The 22,621-nt window shown below is 56.6% G+C and overlaps 7 protein-coding genes across 7 annotated transcripts; 4 read left to right on the top strand and 3 right to left on the bottom strand.

Moving 5' to 3' along the window:
• Positions 1-280: 280 nt before the first annotated feature.
• CHGG_05950 (uncharacterized protein) lies at positions 281-922 on the bottom strand (the record flags this gene model as incomplete). The annotated part of the gene is made up of 2 exons (XM_001222044.1): positions 281-593; positions 915-922. 2 exons carry the CDS (start codon positions 920-922, stop codon positions 281-283), a joined length of 321 nt encoding a protein of 106 aa, XP_001222045.1.
• A 1,763-nt stretch (positions 923-2,685) lies between these two features.
• CHGG_05949 (uncharacterized protein) lies at positions 2,686-3,809 on the top strand (the record flags this gene model as incomplete). The annotated part of the gene is made up of 3 exons (XM_001222043.1): positions 2,686-2,725; positions 2,789-3,253; positions 3,736-3,809. The coding sequence occupies 3 exons, from the start codon at positions 2,686-2,688 to the stop codon at positions 3,807-3,809; spliced, it is 579 nt and encodes a 192-aa protein (XP_001222044.1).
• A 1,577-nt stretch (positions 3,810-5,386) lies between these two features.
• On the bottom strand, positions 5,387-7,327 carry CHGG_05948 (uncharacterized protein; the record flags this gene model as incomplete). The annotated part of the gene is made up of 2 exons (XM_001222042.1): positions 5,387-6,467; positions 6,531-7,327. 2 exons carry the CDS (start codon positions 7,325-7,327, stop codon positions 5,387-5,389), a joined length of 1,878 nt encoding a protein of 625 aa, XP_001222043.1.
• Positions 7,328-9,302: 1,975 nt separating this feature from the next.
• CHGG_05947 (uncharacterized protein) lies at positions 9,303-10,125 on the top strand (the record flags this gene model as incomplete). The annotated part of the gene is made up of 2 exons (XM_001222041.1): positions 9,303-9,367; positions 9,744-10,125. The coding sequence occupies 2 exons, from the start codon at positions 9,303-9,305 to the stop codon at positions 10,123-10,125; spliced, it is 447 nt and encodes a 148-aa protein (XP_001222042.1).
• A 5,963-nt stretch (positions 10,126-16,088) lies between these two features.
• On the bottom strand, positions 16,089-17,844 carry CHGG_05946 (uncharacterized protein; the record flags this gene model as incomplete). The annotated part of the gene is made up of 3 exons (XM_001222040.1): positions 16,089-16,235; positions 16,291-17,173; positions 17,228-17,844. The coding sequence occupies 3 exons, from the start codon at positions 17,842-17,844 to the stop codon at positions 16,089-16,091; spliced, it is 1,647 nt and encodes a 548-aa protein (XP_001222041.1).
• A 332-nt stretch (positions 17,845-18,176) lies between these two features.
• On the top strand, positions 18,177-19,055 carry CHGG_05945 (ATP synthase subunit 4, mitochondrial precursor; the record flags this gene model as incomplete). The annotated part of the gene is made up of 3 exons (XM_001222039.1): positions 18,177-18,207; positions 18,280-18,731; positions 18,792-19,055. 3 exons carry the CDS (start codon positions 18,177-18,179, stop codon positions 19,053-19,055), a joined length of 747 nt encoding a protein of 248 aa, XP_001222040.1.
• A 1,142-nt stretch (positions 19,056-20,197) lies between these two features.
• On the top strand, positions 20,198-22,550 carry CHGG_05944 (uncharacterized protein; the record flags this gene model as incomplete). The annotated part of the gene is made up of 5 exons (XM_001222038.1): positions 20,198-21,039; positions 21,114-21,428; positions 21,487-21,804; positions 21,855-21,918; positions 21,969-22,550. 5 exons carry the CDS (start codon positions 20,198-20,200, stop codon positions 22,548-22,550), a joined length of 2,121 nt encoding a protein of 706 aa, XP_001222039.1.
• Positions 22,551-22,621: the final 71 nt, after the last annotated feature.

Here is a 22,621-nt window from a genome sequence, read left to right as displayed (position 1 = left end):
TCTGCTTACCATTGTTCTCTGGTCAATCACATGCCATGGCCCGGTTGATTGCGGTGGGGGTTTCGGTGTGGCCGGTTGGATGATGACGACGTCGCCACTGACGACTTTCTTGGATACCCAGGGATGGCGGGGATGTTTTGTCTGGTTACTTGATGGCGAAATCATGATGGTTTGTTTTGGAGTTGAGGCTATTGGATAAGGGACATTGTTTACCGCGCTGTTGTGTTTATGATTACGAGGAGCGCTCTCGAGACAAACAAAGCCGGCGAGCGGGGAGTGGTTACTGGATCGTCTTTTTTTCGCCGCCGCCATGCCTCTGCCGTCCAGACACCCAAACTCCCGGGGCCTTGATGTCGCCTATCCCATCCCGTGAGTGGCGCCAAGGGCCGTGGTACGACTCCCGTGGCGTCTTGCTCCCGACCGGCCCGGCGCCGGACGGTACTTGGCTGCCCCGTACCGTGGGCCAGCCAGCCAGACAGACATCGCATGCCTCTGTGCCCGAATCTGAGACCCCTCGCATCGAGTTTTCCCATCCCCACGCCCCGAATCTCATCGCCAACGTCGCATCGGGTATCCTTCCCTGGCCTGCCGGCCTGACTGGGGGTCGATGTTTTTGTTTTTGTTTTGATATTCATCTTTTTTTTCTTTTTCCTCGGGCACCATCGCCACTGTGGCCCTCGACGGCCCGTCACATCTCACTTTTAAGCGTTCAGCGTCGTATTTCTGCACTTTTGTGTTTATTGTTTGTGTTTATCCTACCTCTACCTGCCTTAGCGGCGGACCCAGATTCGTTGCATGTTGTGTTCCTTTGCCCGATGCGGGATGGGCTCTCCCCGGATCTTTCTCTTCCCCCTGGCTCGGGGGTTCGGCGACCGGGGGGGGAGGTTGGTGATGGTTGGTATGGGGTTGCTTACCATGCCATGTGGGATTTCGCGATGCCCTTTTTTGCTCCGCTTGTTGACGTTGTTTGTTTTGATGCTGGGTGGTGTTGTCGTCAGTGTTGTCGTTGTTATTGTCTCAGATCTCTTTATTTTGGGGCCGCCGCCGCCGCTCCTTGGTTGGTACGTCCCGAAGGTAAGGGACCAGCTGGCCGTTGGCTCTCTCTGTACTGGGCTATTTCCTAACTGCCGCGGAGCACCCGCGGTTTATTGGGAAGTCTTGGTGATGTCGGCATGTCAGGGGAGTGGCCCCTGGAGGAGGGCGTGAAGGAGTTGTCATTGGCCCACGATGGGGGGGGATGGTGGAGGAGAGCTCGGAAACGGTTCGCTTTGGGGTGTGTTTTGATGATGGTGCATTGCATTTGCATTGCAGGACGTTGCAGGTTACGGGTCCGGTCGTTGCAGAAGTATACTTGTGTTGAGAGGATGTATCTTTGTGGTTTGGAAAGGGGCTCCGTTTTGGACCCTGAGAGCTGGTGAGAAAACGGAGGACTAGGGCGTTGTCACTCCCCTGGCTTCCTGCGAGGAGCTGCCCTAATGTGGCCTACTATGTAAGAATGCCTTGGGAATTCATTCTTCCCGCTCTGCGGCTGCTTCGGGAAGTTACGGGCCCTTGATTTCAGCAAGAAGCTGTGGGTTGGGTAACTGGAGCACGTTGGGCACTTCTTGCTGGAACCCGACGACGGTAAACGACGGTAAGCTAGGTGAACACCGGGCACACCTCAGATACCTAAATTATACGCTAATCACGCGAGAGATGTATATCGTTGTTGATTGGTGTCTCCAATGATGTGCTCTCGTGACTGACGCCATAGTCATTGGATTGGTGTGGTTCCTTAGTTGCCCCTAAGTCGATTCAGCGAGAGGAGGGATTACGACAGAACCAATTCAAAAGCCTAACTGGTCAACCTGCTTGCGAGTGCTCGAAAGAGTTTCTTCTGAACAGCAATTGGAACTCTGAATTGCCGTGTCTGTTGGTTATGTGAGACACAATTCGAGTTTCTCTTTGGTCAGTTTTGTCACAGCCTAGGGACTTGTTGTGGACTTAATTAAGAGCAACCATATTATTTCATAGAAAGATTAAACCAGTGATATTCCCTCGCACTGCACTGCCCATATCTCAATTCTTTCAAAATGACTGGACAATTCATTCTCTTGCGATTCAAGGCGACCATATCTTGATCTCCCCGCCGATCAGGTTGCACTACATGGCATGCCACAGGTGCAGCTGCATACGGCTCTGTCTTTTTATTGACTTTTATTCGTAAGGCCCCTTTGAAGGGCCGGCTAAAGTTGCAGTCTCCCTCGCGAGGTTCCCTGGCCGGGAATTGTGTCATTCATTGGCGACTACCAAACCACAAAGTCACCAAACCACTATAGATGAGAAAAAGACAGCTCATCCGAATCCAAGCACGGAATATTCAGCTCGACACAGCACGGCGCTAACGACAAACCCCTGGCTATCACGAGCACCCGGCGAGAGTCAATACACCCAAACCTGCATCACAAACCCCAATCCCTCCCTCCGACCCCCCTGAACCCCCCTAAACCCCCTTCAGCCTCCCCTAGCTCCCTTCTCCAACAACCCCAACCCAACATGCACTTTTCGATGCCCAATCGCCCTACATGATGCACGCTCCATCCCGGGAATGCAGCACCCTGCCGACCGTATCCGCGCCGCCTCACCCACGCCCGGGTAAATTGGCGAGTTCAGTCCCGTGTTCTGTTTGTTACCTGTTGTGTCACCATGCCCCGGATTCTGGTGTCTGGGATCGCCTGCGGTTTATGTGAGTGTGTGTGTGTCGTTATATTTGATACCTGTTCTGGTGTCGTAGACGTTGTTACTGGAGGTCACGGCAGCAATCAGGGAATGGAAAGTAGGGAGTGGAATGGCGAGCCACAGGTGACTGAGGGTGTCGTGCCGAAATTCGGATCCAAGATCTCGGGTTTGTCGAGTTTCAGTCTACACATATCCGAGCCCATTAGATGTGAAAGCGAGACAGAGGGTGGTGTGGTAGGAATTGGTGGTGGTGGTGGTGACGGTCCTGCTCCCGTGAGCGGTGAGTTGGCATGCAGGACATGTGCCGGATGGGGTAGGTATGATGTGCTCAATGGCGGAGGGCCTGCATTTCTCCAAGAGAAGGCTGACCTCAACACTCTCGCGCAAATGCGCACTTTTCCCACCGACACTGACATGCCCCCTTATCTCCCTACCAAATGTGCAAGTCCCATCCATACCATATGCCTTAGTCGTGACAAGATCTACCGTAACAAACCCGGCCAGGTCAGAAGAACGAGGCTGGTGTACGGCTGGTGTACGTACATGTAACTAGCTACAGCCCGGTCATCCGCACCACGGAACCGGCGGGACCATCCATCTCCCCAAATCGCATTATCCTCCCCCGCCCTCTTCCAATGACACAACTGCCGTACCTCCCCCCCAAGACGGCAGGGCTGCTCACCCAATCTGGCGGGCCAACTCAGCATCAGCCTCCCCTCCATTCCAGAGCCGGTCGGGGTTGGGTAGTCATGCACCGCCCTAACACTCTCTCCCACACACACACACACACACTCTCTCTCTCTCACATATTTTACATTCCTCCGGTCGGTGGTCGTATTGCGGGGGAGAGTGGGGGAGAGGGAGGGATGGGGGCTGAAAGGCGAGGGATATGGTGCGGTGGGATAGATACGTCACCTTGCGGGTGAGCGACCTGTCTCACTTCCCAGTCGGTCCAAGTGCTTACCCTGCACGAACGGACTTACATACTCATTGTTGATGGCTGCTCCCGACGTGCAGTCGCCGCTCTCGTGGTGGGGGAGGGAGGGAAGGAGGGAGGGAGGGAGCCTGGGAGAGAAGGGGGGGTGGGATGATGATGCCTGGCCACCCAGCAGCGCAAGGTATCAATCGAAATCACATCATCAGTCATCGTCAGTCATCGTCGTCATCACAGACATACCGGGTACAGCATGCACGCGCCAGTCACACAAGTTCCATTCGGGTTTCACGGGTTCAGGCGAGGGCGAGGCAAGAGGTTCTCCCACTAAAAAAAGTTTCCAAATTTCTTTTTCACCACACCTGGTTCTGTGCTGCCTAGCTACAAAGATCTTTCGACGGGAAAGAATAGAAATGAAAAAAAAGAAGTCCGTCTGTAATGATTGTCGTGAGCAGGATAAGAGGCTGTTCCAAGCCCTCCTGCTGGGGTTTCGAGTTCCCCTTCCACCCAGCCCTGTATGGGGGTTGTGGTGTTGTTGGTTGTTGAAAATTGCCATCCGTTGCTCAGCCAAATGTGTGACTGGCGATGGTCTGGTTTGAAATGGTCGGTGTTCTCTCTCGGTGCGGGTTGGTCGTCTGTGAGATCGCGCCTCTGTTGGCGATGTCGCAGCTCGTCCATCCTTTCCCGCGAGATATCCTCCCAAAAAGAGGGCTGATGGTCCGTTTGATGGCGGCAGCCCCCCTCGGAATCGAAGAGTTTTGTTGTAAAGGAGTGTGATGGTGTTGAAGTTCCACAAAGGAAAGGGGATGTCGTCAGACTTGTGGGTGTGTCGCAGCTGGTCGACCAAGCTGGGCTCTTCCTCCCCGCGAGGTGTCGCAGACTGCATGACGATGTTGTAAAATCCCTTTCCAAGCCCCAATGTCCAGGCTGATGAGGTGTGGTCGGCGTCTGTCTATGTGTCGGCAGAGATTTCTCCGCTCCCGAGCGAGACGAGACTTTGACCAGGCCTCTCAGCGCAGGACAGAGGAGAGGAGAAAGTGGCGATGCGAGGTTGTGTGGTCCGTCGCCGTCGCCAGTCCAAAATCGTTCTTCCAAGACAAAACAGCGCAAAAATCCGATAACCGCCAAATTTCGCCGTCGCTCCCTCCCAATCCGCCGACCTCCGCAGCCAAAGCTTTGCCCAGAACCCTATCCCATTTCCCATGCCCAGCGCCAAAAGAGTAGGAGAGAGAGAAACCGGAAATAATCACAAGAGATTAAGAGTTGAAGAAATGCGCCGCCAGATAAAAAGCACCAAGATCAAAACAAAAAGCCAATGCTCGCTTGCTCAATTTCGAAAAACCCAGTAGGAAAAGACAAGGAAAAAAAAAACAATCAAACTGAGATGAAAAGCGGCGGACGACTCCTGCGTGGTGGTACAGGTGCCGTAAGAAGCAACAAACTTCCGGTGCGTGAGCTGCCGATGTCTGTGTTGTGATGATGATGATGATGGTCGCGGGAGCGGATCAAGTGTACTTTGTCCAAGAAGGAAAATCGAAAACAGTCGCCGAGGAAAAAAAATAAGGACAAGAACCGGAAAGAATCGCTCGAAGTGCTGTTGCATGCCTCCTCCTGTTCATGCTGTTTCGTGTCGTCGGGGGTTTCATGCTTGCGCTCATGGATCATGGATCATGGATCATGGTCGTAGTAAGTGTATGGTCTGGTCATAAAAGTCGTAAGTTCGTCAAAAGGCATTTAGGCCCGGACCTCGGCAGAGCCGGCAGCGGCGTTGTTACTCTCCGCAACCATCCTGGCAAAGGTCCGAACGACGTCGCCCGGGATCTGGTCCCAGAGCAGCGACCGAGTGTAGACCTCGGCAGCAGACGACTGCTTGGTCGAGCTGCGCATGGTGGCCAGCGCCTCAGCAAGATTGCGTCTCCCTTGGCTCGTCGACCTTTCGGCCGGCGTGGCAGCCTGGAGGAAATCTTGCGAGGTGAGGTCATTATATTGCGCAGCCGACAAGGAGAAGATCTGCTCGTTGGTCTGTTGCTCGGTGGGCTGCGTCAGGGCATCCGCCATCTCGCCCAGCACCGACGGGGCGACGTTGTCGACCATCGGCGCGGCCATGGACAGGGACGGCTGCGACGCCTGGGCCCAGGTGGTGCCCGAGGGCTGCGGAGCCAGGGCTTGGAGACCCGAGGCGACCTGCGACACGCCGGCATCCTTGAGCACGTTCTCGAGGAGGGTCGCGGAAGCGGCCCGGACATCCTCGGAAACGCGCGGGATGCTGGGGGTCGAGGACCGGCTCGAGAGAACAAAAGCGCCGACAAGGAACAGCATGAAGAGGAGTCCGCCTTGCTGGGCGGGCTTCTCGGAGTCGGACGTCGACAGGGACACCTCGGACTTCTTGGCTGCTGGCACAATCTGCATCTCCTGCTTGACCTCGGGAGTGCCCTGCTCCATGGGAAAGTCGCCAAACATTGGCATGTTATCCCAGGAGCAGTCCATGGTGATGCCATCCATCTCGGCAAAAGCGCCGGGGAAACCCGGTGCGGTAGTGGCGGCACGGCCCATGGAGTGCACTTCGTTGGTCAGCACGGAGATCTTCTTGCGCAGCTCGCCCGTCTCGATGGTGTGCCTGCTGATCATCTCCTCCTGCTTCTGCTCGAGTTCGTTGATGTACGACTCGTAGTTCTGCTTGTCCATGGACAGCTTCTGCATCTCTCTCTCCATCTTGGCGATGGTGTCTTCCAAACCCCCGATGACCTCGGTGAAGTGCTTCTTCTCATCCTCAAGCCGCTCAGTGTGCTGCTTCTTGCGCTGTCTCGAGTCGAGGCTGGTCATAGTTAGCGCGGGTTCCACCCGGGTTTGAATCATGCGATAGAGAGTGTGGACTTACGCTGCCTGCCTGTTGCGAAGGAGACGCTTCTGTTGCTTAAGCTCCTTGATCTCCTGCTCGTCGGTGGACTGCGAGATCAGGTGGTCGATGTTGCTGAGGTTGCGCTCGGCGGGGATGTCGAAGCGAGCATTCTTCTTGCGGATGCCATCACCCCTCCGCAGGTCGTTGTGGGACCGGATCAGGGGGCTGGCGGGACGGGTCCTCTTCATGGCCTGCGCCTTGAGATCCTGAGCCATCCAAGCATCCTTCTGGGGAGAAGCCGGGATCGACTGGGGAGCGGCATGCCCGAGCTGCTGGAACATGGCGACGGGGTTGGCAGGAGCGGCGAAGGGGGTGGGAGTCTGCATGTTGGCGGGCCTGTGGAACATGGCAAGGTTGCTCTGGTCATACTCCACCGGGAGGCCGTCAAAGGGCTGGAGCTGGGGAGTTGCGGAGCCGGAGCTGCTCATGGGCCAGGTAGTGTGGCTTTGGTAAGCCGCTTGCTGGTTCTGGTCCATCCGCAGGAAGGGGTTGTTGCTCTGCTGGTCGAAGAAGGGGTTGTTCGAGGGCACCGACTGCATCTCGACCGACTGCCAGTCCTCCGTCTTTGGTGAGAAGATGGACGGGGTGACGCCAAATGAATCCCTCCTGCTCTCCACCATCGGCGGCGACATCTCCAAGCCCGAGTCGAGCCCGCTGTGGTCAAGGATGTTATCGTCGAGTATGCTCGCGTCCTCCTCCTCAAAGAACTTCTGAGCGTGTGTGGTGTCGACGGTCAAAGGGGTCCTGTAATAGGACGGCATTTGAAATGAACCCATGATGGTTATATGTGTGTGTGTGTGGGTGGTGAAAAAGGCTGATTTCCCGTTAGAGGGGCGGGAAAATGTGCGGGCAGATCCTGTTATGTGTGTTAGTGGTTGGGAGGTGAACGAAGCGGTGAGGGCTTTTATTTTGGGAATGACCGGGGGGGGTAAGGGTAAGGATGCAGGGGATGCGAGAGCCGGGAGTTGTGGGAGCTGGAGGGGGGGCAAAAACCGCCACACTAGCTGAGTGCATGCATACCCTTCAGATCTGAGTCCTGGGTGTAGGATCTTCCTGATGTGTTGATGGCGGTGAAATCTAGCACTCACTGAGTGTAGAACCGTCGATGACATGAAGGATAAAAAGTGGGTTGAGAGTTTGGTGGGGGAAGTAGGGCGGGTGCGGGAGGGAGGGGAGAGCGGGAGGCAGGGGCAGGGTTTTTAACAGTCGAGCAAAGGGAGATGTCACCTACACTCTGGTGGTGGAAGTCGCACAAAGTTGTCGTCTTCTGGAAAGAGAGGGGTATTCAGACCAGAACCCGGAATTGGTGGGGGGGACTGGTGGTGGTGGGTGGTGAGACCGGAGGTGAGAGAAGAGGGGTTGGCTTGGGTGAGCTTCAACGATAAACCGTGAAGCACCTCGTGTGTTGAAAAGAGGGAAGAACTCTTGTTCGGCCAAGCAGTCTCAATGCTGCTTCTGTCAATGACTGTCTGATTGTGGATGGATGGGGGGCAGACGGGATGATGGTCCTCTTTCTATGTTTTGTACTCTGACCTTGGTCAGGCCGACTCTGCAAGACCCTCGCGAAGCAGGGAGCGGCATCCGAGGGTCGCCCAATCGCAAGGAGGGGGGATCTTGGGACTGCGACCAGTGGTACATGGAGTGGATGTTGCGGAGGACCTGGTCTGGGCGGAACCTTGTGGATCGCCAGACTCTTTCGGAGCGGGAGGGGTGGAGTTTCGCGCTTGGCATGGGGGGGTGTAACCAAGGGACATCCGATCTGAGAGACCAGGGATGAGGGATGGTGGTCTCAGAGTTAGTCGTACTTTTTCTGGGCATCCGAGCAGAGCAAAACAGAGAGCCGTCGGACAAGCACAACAACAAGCAGAGCTGGGGCGTCCCTAAACGAAGAGGATACGGTAGTGGACCCCCAGCGAAAGGTGAGGCGCATGCTGGGATTGGATCTGAGATCCAAACTGCCATGAGAAAGCGTCCCCGCAACGGAACACAACGTCTTGCGCGGCCTGCTCACGGCCTCCGTTTCGAAGAGAGACCTCCTGTGACTGACCCGGTACGTGAACGGTAGCACCAACGACAGCCGGCCCAGGCACTCGAGATGGCGATCGGGCCACAGTGATTTCCAATAGGAACCACCATGGTGTTGCCGCGGGCTGTCACGCTGGTCGACTTGCGAAGAGCGAGAGTTCTTGGACGCGCAAAGACGGTAGCATCCGAGATCGAATCAGTGATCGTCCGCCGGGCCAGTGAATGTTTAGCTGCCGTTGCGGAGTGGCCCAACCAAACGTGCCAACCGTGCCAACCCAGGTGGGATGGAGAGACGGGGGGGCGTAGCCGAAGTACCGAATAGCGGCGGGCAAGGCCCAGAGAGGCTTGAGTCCGCGTTTGGGGGGGAGGAACAAGATCGCTGGGTACCGGGCAGGGGTGGGTGCGACGAACGACGAGCACAGGACGAGAGCTGCTGAATGTTGCTGCCCTCATGATTGGGCTAACAGAAGGAGTGGTTGTGAATGACCGCCCCGCGGCAGGTTGGGCAGAAATGGACCTTGGGGGGCATCGCTACCCAAAGGCACGCCCCGAGCCAGTCGCCTGCCGCGGGACTCGCAGCTCTCGCAGCTATCGCAGCTGCTCCCACACCCAAAGGGGCGAGCTTGCTAGGGTTCGTGCGAGCCTCGTGAGCAGCGAGCAGCAGCGGACTCAACCCCCGTGAGGAGGATCCCCGTTTCGGTTTCCGGGCGAACCATCAAGGAAGCCATGGATGTCAACCTAGATTCAGCCACTATCCGACACAACGAGGATCCCATTGCGCAGCAACTGCGGTGAGTGGGGTGATATTGTTGTGATGAGCCGACTTGAGAGACCCCGAGGCGCTGAAAGGGATCACAATTGAGTTTGGCTCGTTTTGTTTCAGTAAATACGACTCCTGATTCTGTGGGGGGAGCATGACCCCTCGATGGCGTGGTGGTGGTGTTGAGGGCTGAAAACCGAGGTCCGCGGGGCAGAAAAACGCCATTATTAATTTTTGGCCCGGCTAATTGGTGCGCTGCCCGCTGTGATGATGCGATGCTAGACAATCGATCCATCCGTACCTCTCATACTGCGAACAGGTTCTCGTCATCACCGTAAACCGTGCAAAAAATGCCAATGAACCACTGACTGACCAACCCGATCACACCAGCTCGACCACATCACCAGTAACGGCTTCAACGGCAGCTGCAACGGCAACGACGGCATCAACGGCATCAACGGCATCAACGGCATCAACGGCATCAACGGCATCAACGGCAAACTTGGAACTGTTCCAATATCCGTTTGTCAGCGAGGGATCCCGTCAGCGACTCACCACCAGGTTCTGTTTCGAGATTGGACTATCGGGCGGAACGGAAGACCCGCGGGTCCTTGCGGCAAAGCCGTGCTTCCATCCGCGTTCCAATCATTCTCAGCGTTGCGTTGTGAGGAAGTGGATGTGACGGTGAAGTGGGAACGGGGAATTCGTCCCCACCCGAGAAGACCTGAGACCGCCGGGAACGTTTTGGCAAACAGGCAGAAAAAGGAGCTGTGCGAAAACGGTAATTAAAGTCACGTGATAATGCTACACCACAGAACTGCATGCTGCTTTCCAACCCACGTTCGAGAAGTTCCATGTCATCTGACTGGGCAAAGTGAGGCGATCCTCCTTCCCCTTCCCCAGAACCCCCAGTCCCAACACCTCAACCACGCCGCAACACAGCGTCAAACATTTTTTGCAGGTTCCTATGGCTCCTGCCTGAAACCACAGCCTCTGTCTCTCTCTCACTCTTTCTATGTCTCGTGCATCCATCCATCCATCCACCCACCCATCCATGCTATGCCATTCATGGATTGTTTTGAATCCATAGCGGCTTTCCTATTTTCGACCACCGCGCTTCCATCCCGTTTAAGCCAAAAATCTGACAGGAAACAGAAAACGGTTCGCGCCCGAGCACCAATGCAAAAAATGCGGTGGCTGGGTGTTCAGCAACTCCACTTCTGTCCCTCAACTCGAGCTCTCTTTCGTTTGTCGGCACGCCCACTGGACGGAGAACGGAGCGCTTGCAGCTGCTAAACACGCCGCCTGGCCACTCGCGGCGCCTGCCCAGACCCGGTGTGCGCATGGCCGCATATTCGAGGCCCGCGCCATGTCGACCCAAACAAAGCCCCGCGTCCCTTCGTCCATACCCAACAACAAGAGTCGGTGTGTTTCTGGTTCTCCGGGCACGCGAAAGGAACGCGCCCTGTCCGGATCGCGAGCCGGTCCCAAACACCACTACCACTTCTGTAGTCGCCAGGGGCGCTGCAAAGCCCCACTCCCGGTTTCGCCTGCCTGTCGATGGTCAGCTGTTTACGACTTCCTCTGGACGGCGAGCCTCACGCCCAATGGTGCCGGCGACAATTCACCTTACTTTGCTGGAGATGTGACCCTGAAAGCACGACCTCGCTCCCGATCAGCTTGGCCAGGGCACTCTTGGGAAATCCCCGGGCCAGCGACTCCCGCCCTAGCCGCCATGGACATCCCACCTGCTAGGCCTGAAGAAGATACGTGATCCGAAACGTTACTCGCTCCCATGGCCGGCGTCCCGGATGAGTTCCTCATTTTGCCGGTGGAGATGTTCATTGCCTCAAAGAGACCTGCTTTCGTGCTCTGATCCAGAACGAGCAGCGCTACACAGAAAAGTGCCAAACTAGGCTGACTGCGAAACCGCCTGCGAAACCCGTTCTAGAGACCCGGGAGTGCGAGCTCCCGCCAATCACTGCCCCGAGACAGCCCATCCGCCATGACATAGCTAACCGTCACGATATCCCTGAGCTCCCCGAATCAGAGTGACTCACCCACGCGTGAAAACCGCGGTTCCGGCGCTCTGGGAAACTGTCTTTGCCGAGAATCTTAAACGACTGCATGTGCATCGATCGACCTGTGTCCTGTCTGCGGATGCAATATTTGTTGGTTCCAGTCTCGAGCTTCGAAACCGCCTCTGGTCCCTCTTCCACTCCCGGCCCGTCAGACATCGTCTGCATGCATGCAATACCGGAGACTTGACGCCCCAGCGATCAAGGCCCAACTTTGTGGCCCAGGATCTGGTCGGATTCGATCTCGAGGGGCGCAACTAGGGTCGAACCAAGTGTTAGTTTCCTGCCCAACGGCACGGTTCTGCCAATACCCTTCCGTCTTGAGACTCCTTCAGCATGCCCACATGCTCGCTGCAGGATGGCGAGTGCAAACCTGGTGCCTTTGTCAGGGGGCCTGCTGGGAAATATTCCTATTTGTTACCTATTTCTGGGGCAGAGACGTCGTGTCAGGCGGTCCCACAAACCTCCCGAGGTCCGCTCATTTTTGCAACACAACTGACTCATACTCACGGTCGTGATTTCAAGAGCATTCAGGAGTCTTCAGGAGCAACTGCTCTCCCGGTGCTCCTCCATCCGGGTTTGAGCACGTCCACTTTCTTAAGAACTCATTGATTGTTTCACAGGATACCATAATGCTGGGGACTCTTCCGGCGAGTCCAACTTCCTTCCTACAGGCCCATCCAACCAGTTGAAGCACTCTCTCTAGACCCCGACGTCGCAACACCAAGCATATGAGCTCCTGGTAGCGGTGAAGAACATTGTTACCTTATCTACCAAGTTCCACCAGTCCCCGTCGCGAAATCGTGGCTGCACGGGATGCTCACGAAGGAGACGGCGAGTTGAACGTACCAAGCCAGGCCATCGGGAAATTATCTCAGGCGGTGAACCGCAAACAGAAGTCCATGACGCGGTCTCCCCGACGATTTTTGCTCGGCTGGGCCAGAACAGGCTCACGAGACTGGGTTTGGCTCCTCGATCCGGAAGTATGGGTCGTTGGTCTCGCGATTCCTGCAGCCTGCAGGAAAAACATGCAGCTCGAACGAGGTTACGGGGCCGCGCGCGAGACCATATCCGCCCTGCTTGGCGGCAAGCTGCAGCTATTCAACGTGCAACATGCAGTGCAGTGCAGCGCAGTGGAGCGGAGCCTGAGGGGCGTCTTGCAGAGCCCGTCGCCGCTGACGCGGTGAAAGCAGCGGTCTTGCCTTTCTGACTTCCATGATCCAGATCCGGCTGACCGTCATGCGATTGTCCGTCGTTTGTTTGTTTGGAGTGAGCAGGACGCCTGGCCAGTGATGGTGTCGTTGGTCTGGAGAAGGCGCAGTCGCCTGCGGGACACCAACAACAACATTATCCGGGCTGTGGCGATACGATGCGATATACTTAGATTTCTCCCCATTTTTCGTCCAGTCACCGCCCGTTTCGATCAATATCCTCTCCGTTTTGGTCCAGGTAACCACCTTTTTGGCAATTCGGAAATCTCGAAACCCCAACCCATGTTGCTTTGATATCGCGCGCCGTGGATCGGGGAGTAGCGGTGAAGAAGTTTCGGAACCGCAGCACCGACCCGGGCGCCCGGCGGCGTTTTACACCCCTGAGGCCAAGCAATCCCGAGGATCGGTTTGAGCCCATGTGGATCTTGCTTCTGACTTTTTTGACTTTTTTCCTCTTTTCCCTTCCTTTCCCGATCCCTTGCCTGTCCTTGTCCTTGCCTCGGCCGGGGTGGGTTTGGATTATGGTTTGCACACCCTACCCAGACCGGATCGACAAACCGCACTAGGCGACACTATGACCGAATCTGTACCGGCGGGATCGGACTGTCGACCTCTTCCGGGGGGTTTCGGGGACGTGAGTGGGCAAGCGGCTGGAACGGATGAGTCAGATCGTCGGTCTTGATCGTGGGGTATGATGTCCCCGTCGACGTAACCAGTGAGACAAGCTGAGCGCGCGGGACCCCCTCCTTCCCGACCGACCTACCACGGGGGCTCCGGACGACGCGGGCTGGGTACGGGGGGCGGTGGCGACTTCGGACGGAAAGGCGCGGCACGGAAGTGGGCGGACGCGGGTTGGTCGGCGAGCAGGCAGACAGGCGGGCAGGCACGCGTGCAGCCGGATTCCTCACCGCCCTGCGCAATTTTTCCAATTTCTGCGCGGCTCGGCTTGATGAGCTGAACTGAACCAACCTGCACTCCTGAGATGCGGGGGAGGAGCCTGCCGCGGTCCGGCCGGGCCAAGGCCGATACGGGTACCGGAGACCGAACGGGACGTGCACTAGACGGAGACGGGGTGGGGTCGGAGTGGGGGGGGGGGCGGCAGGTAGGTTGGACCCCGATGGGAAGTCGGTGAATGAGGGCGGTGGTTTCCGGTTTCCCCCTTTTGTCTCCCCTCGCTCCCTCCCTCGTGGGCTGTGGGCGAGCTAGCGGTGGGGGCGGGGGGTGTCTTTGTGAGACACTGCCGGTCATTGCAGTTGCCTATCATCGTATGTCTGTCCATGCCCTGTTGCTATCCAATACCTCCACTCGGATGTAGCGAGCGTACCATCCTCGGCTCTCCCATTTTTTTCTACTTTGCTCGGCCAAGGCGGCTGGACGGTGGTGAGAAACACCCATGATAGGGAAGCGAGCCACAGAAGAATAGCAATAGCAGTAAACCAACCTCCCTGCGCCTCTCCCATACCGCCCGCCCGTTGCAAAAGGAACGGTCAGTCTGTCAGCTAGAACCAGCAGGACTGCGCCTTATTACAAAGCTGTGGCGCTGTGCCATCCGCTCGCGTGGAAGGTTCCCGGGGTCCCATCCCCCATCCCACCGATCAATCAATCGTGCAGCGTTTCATGGGTCTCTTCAGTTAGTCTACCTTGCCTATTTTACCTTGCCCTTGTCATTGCCTTGCCTTGCGGCTCTGGGTGAAACGCCACCCCTCGCTTTCTCGCGAGGCGGGGATCCTGGTTTAATTATTATTCTTGATTGTTTTTTTCTTGACCGCTAGTTGGGGTGTCGACAGGTTGGAGAGGGGAGATGTGAGATTGGAGATGGGATGGGATGGGATGGGATGGGGTTGGTGCCCGATGATCCTTTCATCTCGGGTCTTGTCTTGTCTGCCTGTTTGTCTGTACCTGTGCCTGGCTGTGTGTGGAGGTATGTACATGACTGTGTGTGTGTGTGTACATGGCTGTATGTACCTATCTGGCTGTGTGTACCTTGCTGTGTGTACGTATGTATGTACCTCCTTACCTGGGGCGGAAGGGAACACCCCTCCCCCGCGCGGAAAGGGGGCCTGTTCTCTTTTCCTTTCCGATGTTGTGAGTGAGCGGGATGATTGTCGGGACGCGTAGGTCAAGTGAGGCGGGGTGAGGGTTCGTGAGCGAGTGAGGCTGAGTGTGTGGGTGGGTAGGGTGGGAGGGCAGATGTGAATGGCCCAAGGCTCTGTGAAAGAATCTCGTCTCGGGGATGTTTTGGAGAATGAGCGAGAATTGATAGGTGGAGGAAGGGGCAGCACGGTGATCACGGGGACCACGGGGGGATCTTGCGGGATGGATGATGGCGCAGCGATTTGGAGTCAACGCTGATTTGGGGTTGGGGGAGTGATTCTTGCGAGTGATGGTGTTGATTATGCCGATTGATGAGCCACCGCGCGTACTGGTCGGAGACATGTCTATTGTACCTAAGGGGGGGTGTCGGATGGCGATGGTGGTGATGGGGCTTGCTTGGACGAGCGCAGGCTGGTTTCCTTGCCGCCCTCCAGAAAGAGGACGCATGCAACAATTGGTTATGATCGTGACTGTTGGTAAACACACAAACCCTCACTCAGACGTTGTGAGGCTCTGCTCGATTGGCGGAGTAAGCAACGCCATGCACATGCAAGCAGGATCCTGGCGCTTCGAGGTGCATCCGAGCCAAGCTCGGCGCATCCGGCTGAGGCCTGGGGATGAAGTCAACGACAAGGAACTTGAAAGTGAAGTAGAAACGGAACACCAAGGCGCAAGGCCGTAGCACAATGTATTATTTGGTTGCGCGGCCTAAACTAAGGGGAGCAGCCTCGTGGAATGACATATGATTTTGATGGTCACGGAGGCCGACCGGTATAGAATAGGGGTAACCTCAACCCTAGATCTGTGGGCGCTGTCGTGAAACCACCCGGCGTAATGGCGCGGGGGGTTTCTCGTCGCGGTCAGGAGTCATGCTGCGGCCCCAGGGTGCACAAAAGAGGGGTTGTAGAGCACCTCGTGCCACTGTCCCACCGAATCTGCCTCCCATCAGAAGTGAGGCGTGAGTGATCACCCGGCAGAGGTCCGGAAGCTCATCTGTGTCACCGGGTGCTTCACCCGAGGGGCACGCTACCCCTCACCTGTAGCAGCCATGAGTAACTCCAGAGCTTGCCGTACTTAGGGGCGGCGCCATTCATGTTCCAATGCCGCAATAAGCAGTGTGTACCGTCGGAAGGGGCCGTCGGGTTGGTGTCAGCGGGCCGGAATACTTCCCTCAACACTTCGCCCTCAAACGGACATGCAGTGCATGCCCGCCTGCATGACCGGTTTTCGAGACATGGTTGTGCGACGATAGCACGTGCCGGACGGTGTATCTTCGGAGGTTTGCATGACGTTACGGGGTGTTGGGGAGGAGATTAGGAGGCCTTATGTCTTCCGATCCGGAGAGACCAGGTAGAGGAGACGGAGAACCTTATGACGAGCCAAAGTCCCACAAGCTGACGAGCAAGCTGTCCGTCTCCCCTGAAGCCCCATCAGCTTTGTTAAATATTCTCTTGGGAATCATGTACTCGACGACTGGTGGCTTCTTGACTTCCTTGCTTATTTCAGCCTCGAGGAGCTACGTTGCCGTCTGTTAGCTTGCTTCATCCGGTTCCCAACTGCGGTACACTTACACTGCCATAGGAGTGGTCCAAGAAGTCCTCAAGGCTATACGCCTGCTTGGTAAACTGTTCAGATATGATTTTGGCAATCGTGGCGACGTTGGGGTGGTAGTGAGACTGCAGCTGCACGATCTCCCACAGACAACTGTCGATGGCATGCGTTTCCATCGGGTCTCTCTCATCCGGCAGGAAAGGGTCGTCCAGGCCTTCAGTCTCGAGCAGATCCTTCTCTTCCTTGCTGCGAGGCACACGGTGCATCATAAAGGTGGTGAGAGGGTGCTTCTTGAAGAGGTTATAGAACCATGGCACGATGACCACGATGGCACTCGGCGGCGCATTAAGTGCCAGACGGGCCAACCGTTTGATGAAGCTAGCCACCATCACTGCGGGCAAATGGGACGACCCAAGGAAGGTGTCAAGCAAACGCAAAAAGCGCGAGCGGTGCTTGGAGTGAAGGATATCGGCGTCGAGTAATGAGTAGAGCTTGGTGAAGAACTCTGGATAATCAAGATTGCGCTCCTGTATCAGATAGAATACTCCTGATAGGGCGAGAAGTGAGATGGAGCCACCCGAGTTGTAGCAGTCGGTCAGGAAATCCATGAGGAGCTCGGGCTGGGTGAACCAGGGGGCGATGGACGTGGCCATGACCTCCAGGACCTTCTTCCTTTGCTCCTTGCTCAGGCCAAGATGCATGAGCGCCAACCATGCTTCCTGGGCCTGTTTCTTGTGCTGCGACAAAGAGCGCAACGGGTGCTTCTTCTTCTGGGGCGGCTCAATGTAGAACTCCTCCAGGTCTTCGTTCGACTCGGGTACGTCCTCCATGCTGATTAGCATCTCGAACACCGTGTTCCGAATGTCTTCGTCCACGGAGTTCTCTCGCTCTGTCAGGTAGGTTCTATTCATTGTTAGGACATTGTTGAGGCCGGGTGATAAGTGCAAGATGACCTACTTGATGGCCTCGAAGGTGTAGAAACGGATGTCGTGGTACTCATCGACGAACTTCTCCGAGAATTCTTCCAGTAGCTGATCAACAGGAGATTCAAGGAAACTAGCGACGATATCCGAGAAGAAATACCGGGGGAACACTGCTTCTGCCCGGTCGCCGAGGTGTTGGGCTTCCGCTTTCAGAAGGGCCATGGCCAGCATCAGGGCGTTCGACGCCAGTTTCTTGCTCATGAACATGGCTAGGAGAGCCCCCCTGTAGTCGGCCAAGCGGTCCCGGAGCCAGCCTGTTACGGTGGCATCCTTTTCTGACACATCCTTTCTCTTAACCAAGCTGCCCGCGGCCAAAAGCCGTATGAAGATGCGACAAAGCGCCTCCGAGGCGGCCAAGGAAGCTTTTGAGTCTTGGTCGGCTTTTTGTGCAAGTTCAATAAGGGTCGCGATGTTGTTGTAGTGCTTCTTTGACTCTTGGATTTCGGTTTCGAGCCTCTCGATGGTGGCCTGAAGGTTGTCGCTGTCGTCGGCGCCCGCAGATTTCCTCCTCTTCTTGGTCAAATCACCATTCTCCTGGCGCTTCCGCTTGCCCGCAGTTTTGGCGGCGGCATCCCCCACAGCAGCCGGCATGTTGGATTAATTTGAAAGGTATTGCCGCTCGCGATTGTGCTGGGTGGTCCTTCGATCTTCAGTTTTCGGTTTCTGGGCTTCGTCTTGCAACTTGGGTCCAGCAAAAATTAAGTGGGGACAGATCCAATTCGGCAGAAAATTGATAGATGCCAAGCATGGAGTTCTCTTTGAGAAGCTGGTTATCCAGGTCAGCTGCCGTGCCACGTGACATATCCACGGCAAAGAGCCGGGTCAAGGCATTCCGTTAAAACCTCAATTCGCACTTGGCAGCAGCAGCAAGCTCCGACAACGACGTCAAGCCGTCCCGCAATCGATATCCCACCCTTTTCACAATGGCGTCCCGCTTGGCGAGAAGTGCTGTCGGTGAGTACATGACCGGATTGTGTGCGCCCAATTGAGTTGCGCCGACGGAAAGCTGACTGCTTTGCTATGAAGGGGCCGCCCGCCTGCGACCGACCGTGGCTCCGCGCGCCCTCCCTGCCGTCTCCTCCCTCGTCACGGCCCGCCACAGCTCGAATGTGCCCACGACCGACCCCAAGACCAAGGCCCAGTCGATCCTCGACGCCATGCCCGGCAACAGCCTGCTCTCCAAGACGGCCATCCTGTCGTCGGCCGCCGGTGCCTCCATCTACGCCCTCAGCAACGAGTACTACGTCATGAACGAGGAGACCGTCGTCGCTGTCTGCCTGCTCAGCGTCTGGACTGCCCTCATCAAGTTCGGTGGCCCCATGTACCGCGAGTGGGCCGAGGGACAGAACGAGAAGATCAAGAACATCCTCAACGCCGCCCGTGCCGACCACACCCAGGCCGTCAAGACGCGCATCGAGGACGTCAAGCAGATGTCGGGCGTCATTGACGTGACCAAGACCCTGTTCCAGGTGTCCAAGGTGGGCCGCCTTTTTGCTGGGATCCGGTTTTCCGACCCTTGCCGCTGACAGTCTCGCTAGGAAACCGCCAAGTTGGAGGCCGAGGCCTACGAGCTCGAGCAGCGCACGGCGCTGGCTGCCGAGGCCAAGAACGTGCTGGACTCGTGGGTGCGCTACGAGAGCCAGGTCAAGCAGCGCCAGCAGAAGGAGCTCGCCCAGAGCATCATTGCCAAGGTGCAGAAGGAGTTGGAGAACCCCAAGGTGCTGCAGCAGATTCTGCAGCAGAGCGTGGCGGATGTTGAGAGTAGGTTTCCTGAGCTATGTGCGGAGGGGCATTATGGCTAACGCGATGCAGGGATCGTTTCTTCCAAGGCTCAATAGACGGTTACTCGGATAGAGCTGAGATGCGAGATTCCCTTTGTACCAGTGTCCATACACACCTCTGTGCCAATATAACCCTTTAGTCTCGCTTTGACTTGGCTGCGTTCCAGCTTCCCGGTGGTCGATTTGGTCAGTTGGTCTACTTTGTTCGGCATTGCCATGGTCATGGTCCTGGTCAGCAGCCAGCCCAGGGTATCGAATTACATGATGTGAGGAGGGTAGAGGTACGGGGAAGGTTACATGAATTGTATGCGGGGCTCCAGGCTGCTGCTGCACGGAGAAGCTTTGCTGCAAGTTCAGAGGGGATGAAGATGAATATTTGCCAAGCAACCCGTTCTCGACCTACCCCTCCTCATGCACAATCACCGACCACATGTGGCGTCCAAAATTGGGGTTGTGATATCAAATGGAGGCCTCCGTCTCCCACTTTGTCTGTGATAACCGTATCGAGCCCATTGGAATCAAGATAGGGTTGTCTTTGCGCGTGTTGACGGGAATAAGCACAGTTCCCTTCGGCTTCTGGATAGTTTCGTTGCTCAAGTCGAGGCTTGGTCGACATCTACGCTTGTACGAAGTAGGACGGGTATTTTTTGGCCATGGGATGCTGAGGCAAAGGAGGTGATTACTGTAGTTTTCTGGTATAATTGCCAACTTTTAAACTCCAACGTTGTATCTTGAAATCAAGGAAGGCGTTGCTCTTTGAGGCCAGGAGGAGTGGGGCACAGCGAGCTCTTTTTCCATTCCGTCCCGTCTCAAGTTGTTATCTCGTCCATGTGTCGCAGGGATCTCCATCATCAATGACAGCCAGCCTTATCCCAGTTTACTTTAAACCCGAAACACGATATGATATCATGAGGCTCATTGACCATCCCAAGGAGTAAAGGAGGGATCTTATTTGTAAAGGAGTAGGTTGACATTCCAATCAACAATTTAAAATTGCAGTATCACGACAGGACATCAATCCCTCAATTGAGCGATACAAGCACAGAAGACAGGACTCGCATCGTATCGCATCGCATCGCGCGCGTCCACCATTTTTACACATACAATAGGAGACGCTACCGAATAACAAAAACACCCTTCTAGCCAACAACGGAGGAAAGGACATGGGTGACGGACCGGCCAACCAAGGGCCTGTTTCCGTCCCCAGCAGTAATAATAACAACACCAATCTTCCCACTTCTGGACCAGCAACCACACCCGCACCAGTTACGGGCTCCAGCCGCGGTGGTGTAACATCAAACACGCCGACAACCTCCAGCGGCTTCCGCCACCAGGCCATCCGCATCCAAGAACCCTCCGAACGGCGTCCCCTTCTCCCACAGCGCGCCGCCTTCTCGCACAACCTCGACGCCAACGTCTTCTCCTGCCAGAGCTACGGCACCACCCCCGGCGGCAACAACAACAGCAACAACGCCAACGATGGCGGCACTCCGGGCAACTCGGTGCACGTGCGCAGCCTCCCGGTGTACACGACGATTCACCGGATCCGGCGCGACATCATCTCGGTGGTGGAGGACTACCTCTCGTTGGACCAGCTGCGCGACGTGCGGCTCAACGTGTCGGTGATCCGCCCGCTGGTCGACAAGCTGTACGAGCAGGACGACATCTCCATCGTCTACGCCCTGCTGGTCAACCGCGCCCAGTTCCTCAGCGAGCAGGCCCACCTCAGCAACCGCCAGAACGTCAACTTCACCCGCGCCATGCTGTGCGAGCTCATCGCCACCCGCATCCTGCGCCGCTTCAACGAGGACAATGAGGGGCCACGCAACTTGCTGGTGCTGGCGCATATTCTGATTGCCGGGTTTGAGCCGTTCCAGAATGCACCCGAGTCCGTCCGTGCCGAGGCCGGCGCGTCGAGTGCCCGTCATAGGACGCTGCCTGCCCTGGAGGTGGCTATTCTGAGTGAGAGTCGCGTGTTCCTGGCGAGTACCAGTTGTCAGAAGATGTGAGATTGTTTTTCTCTCCCGCTGGCCGTGGAATTGAGGCAAGGGATGGTACTAATGCGGAGGGATGTGACAGTGTCGATGCCATCTATGAAGGGAGGGTGATTTACACCCCCTCGACCTACATGGACATCATCCCTGACAGGTACAAGCAGCGGCCCATCTCGCTGTACAACCCCCGAGAGGCGCCGCTGCTCAACCACTACCGCCTGGTGGTGCCCCGGACGCGGAATCTCCTCGAGATGATGCACTTTGTGGTGCTGCTGGCCCTGTACCTCGCCTTCATGAGCGAGAGGGACGGCACGCGCATCACCACCCTCGAGATGTGTTTTACGTTCTACGCTCTGGGGTGGGTGCTGGACCAGTTTGCCACGCTCCTGGGCCATGGATGGTAGGTTTTCTGCTCGACTTGCTGAGTGACGATCACGCTGGCTAACACACAAATGTAGGGATGTGTACGCTCAAAACTTATGGTCCTTCCTCGACGTCACCTTTGCCGTTATCTACTGGATCTACCTGGTCATCCGCATTTACGGCTGGGGGGCTGGGAAGCCGGAAGCCGGGCAGCAGGCTCTCGACGTGCTGGCCATGGGCGCCCCAGTGCTGATCCCCCGCCTGGCATTTAATCTGCTCTCGGACAACTTGGTGTTCCTATCGCTTAGGTCTATGATGTCCGATTTTGCGCTGCTGTCGGCTCTGGCCATCTGGTGCTTTCTCGGCTTTCTACTCTCGCTAGTTTGGCTGGGGAATGGCCATTTCGGCGCTGCGTAGGTATTTCTCCAATCTAGTGTGGTGCTCGTTTGCTAAAATACAACAGGACCATCAGCAAATGGATGATTTACATCTGGTTTGGGCTAGACGGGTCGGGTATTCAACGTTCGGTAAGTCTAAAACGATACACACTCTCGAACCCATCAATTAACACGCCCAGGCCGACTTCCACCAAATCCTAGGCCCTGCCCTCATGGTGACCTTTGCCTTCCTCGGCAACACGCTCTTCCTCACCATCCTAGTCTCCATGCTCTCCACCACCTTCGGGCACATCGTCAATAACGCGCCCGCCGAGATCCAGTTCCGCCGCGCCGTCATGACCCTCGAGGGCGTCAAAGGAGACGCCATCTTCGCCTACCCGCCCCCCTTCAACATCCTCGCCATCCTGCTTCTCGTCCCCCTCAAATTCTGCGTCTCCCCCCGCTGGTTCCACAAAATCCACGTCCTCTCCGTCCGCCTCATCAACCTCCCCATCCTCCTGCTCATCGCCCTCACCGAACGCCGCTCCCTCACCCCCAGCCCCAACCCCACCGTAGGCATCAACCCAAACACAGGCAGCATCAGCCTAACCGCCGCCCTCCTGCCCACCCTTTCCCCCGCCCCGTCCCTCGCCCGCAGCAGCACCCTCTACCACCCGCCCCTCAAGATCCGCCGCCGCTTCTGGGACCGCTGGCGCATCACCGCCCACGGCGACATCGCCACCGTCTTTGACGTGCCCCTGCCCGACGCTGTTTTGGCCTGAAATTGCGGCCCGACGATGATATGACTCGTCATCTTATCCCGGCGCCAGTTTGCGTGGGGGGTCCGGGTGGT

The sequence above is a fragment of the Chaetomium globosum genome, genomic scaffold (genome assembly GCF_000143365.1).
Source record: "Chaetomium globosum CBS 148.51 scaffold_3 genomic scaffold, whole genome shotgun sequence".
Taxonomy (NCBI): Eukaryota; Fungi; Ascomycota; class Sordariomycetes; order Sordariales; family Chaetomiaceae; genus Chaetomium; species Chaetomium globosum.
This window is presented reverse-complemented; position numbering and strand designations above follow the sequence as displayed.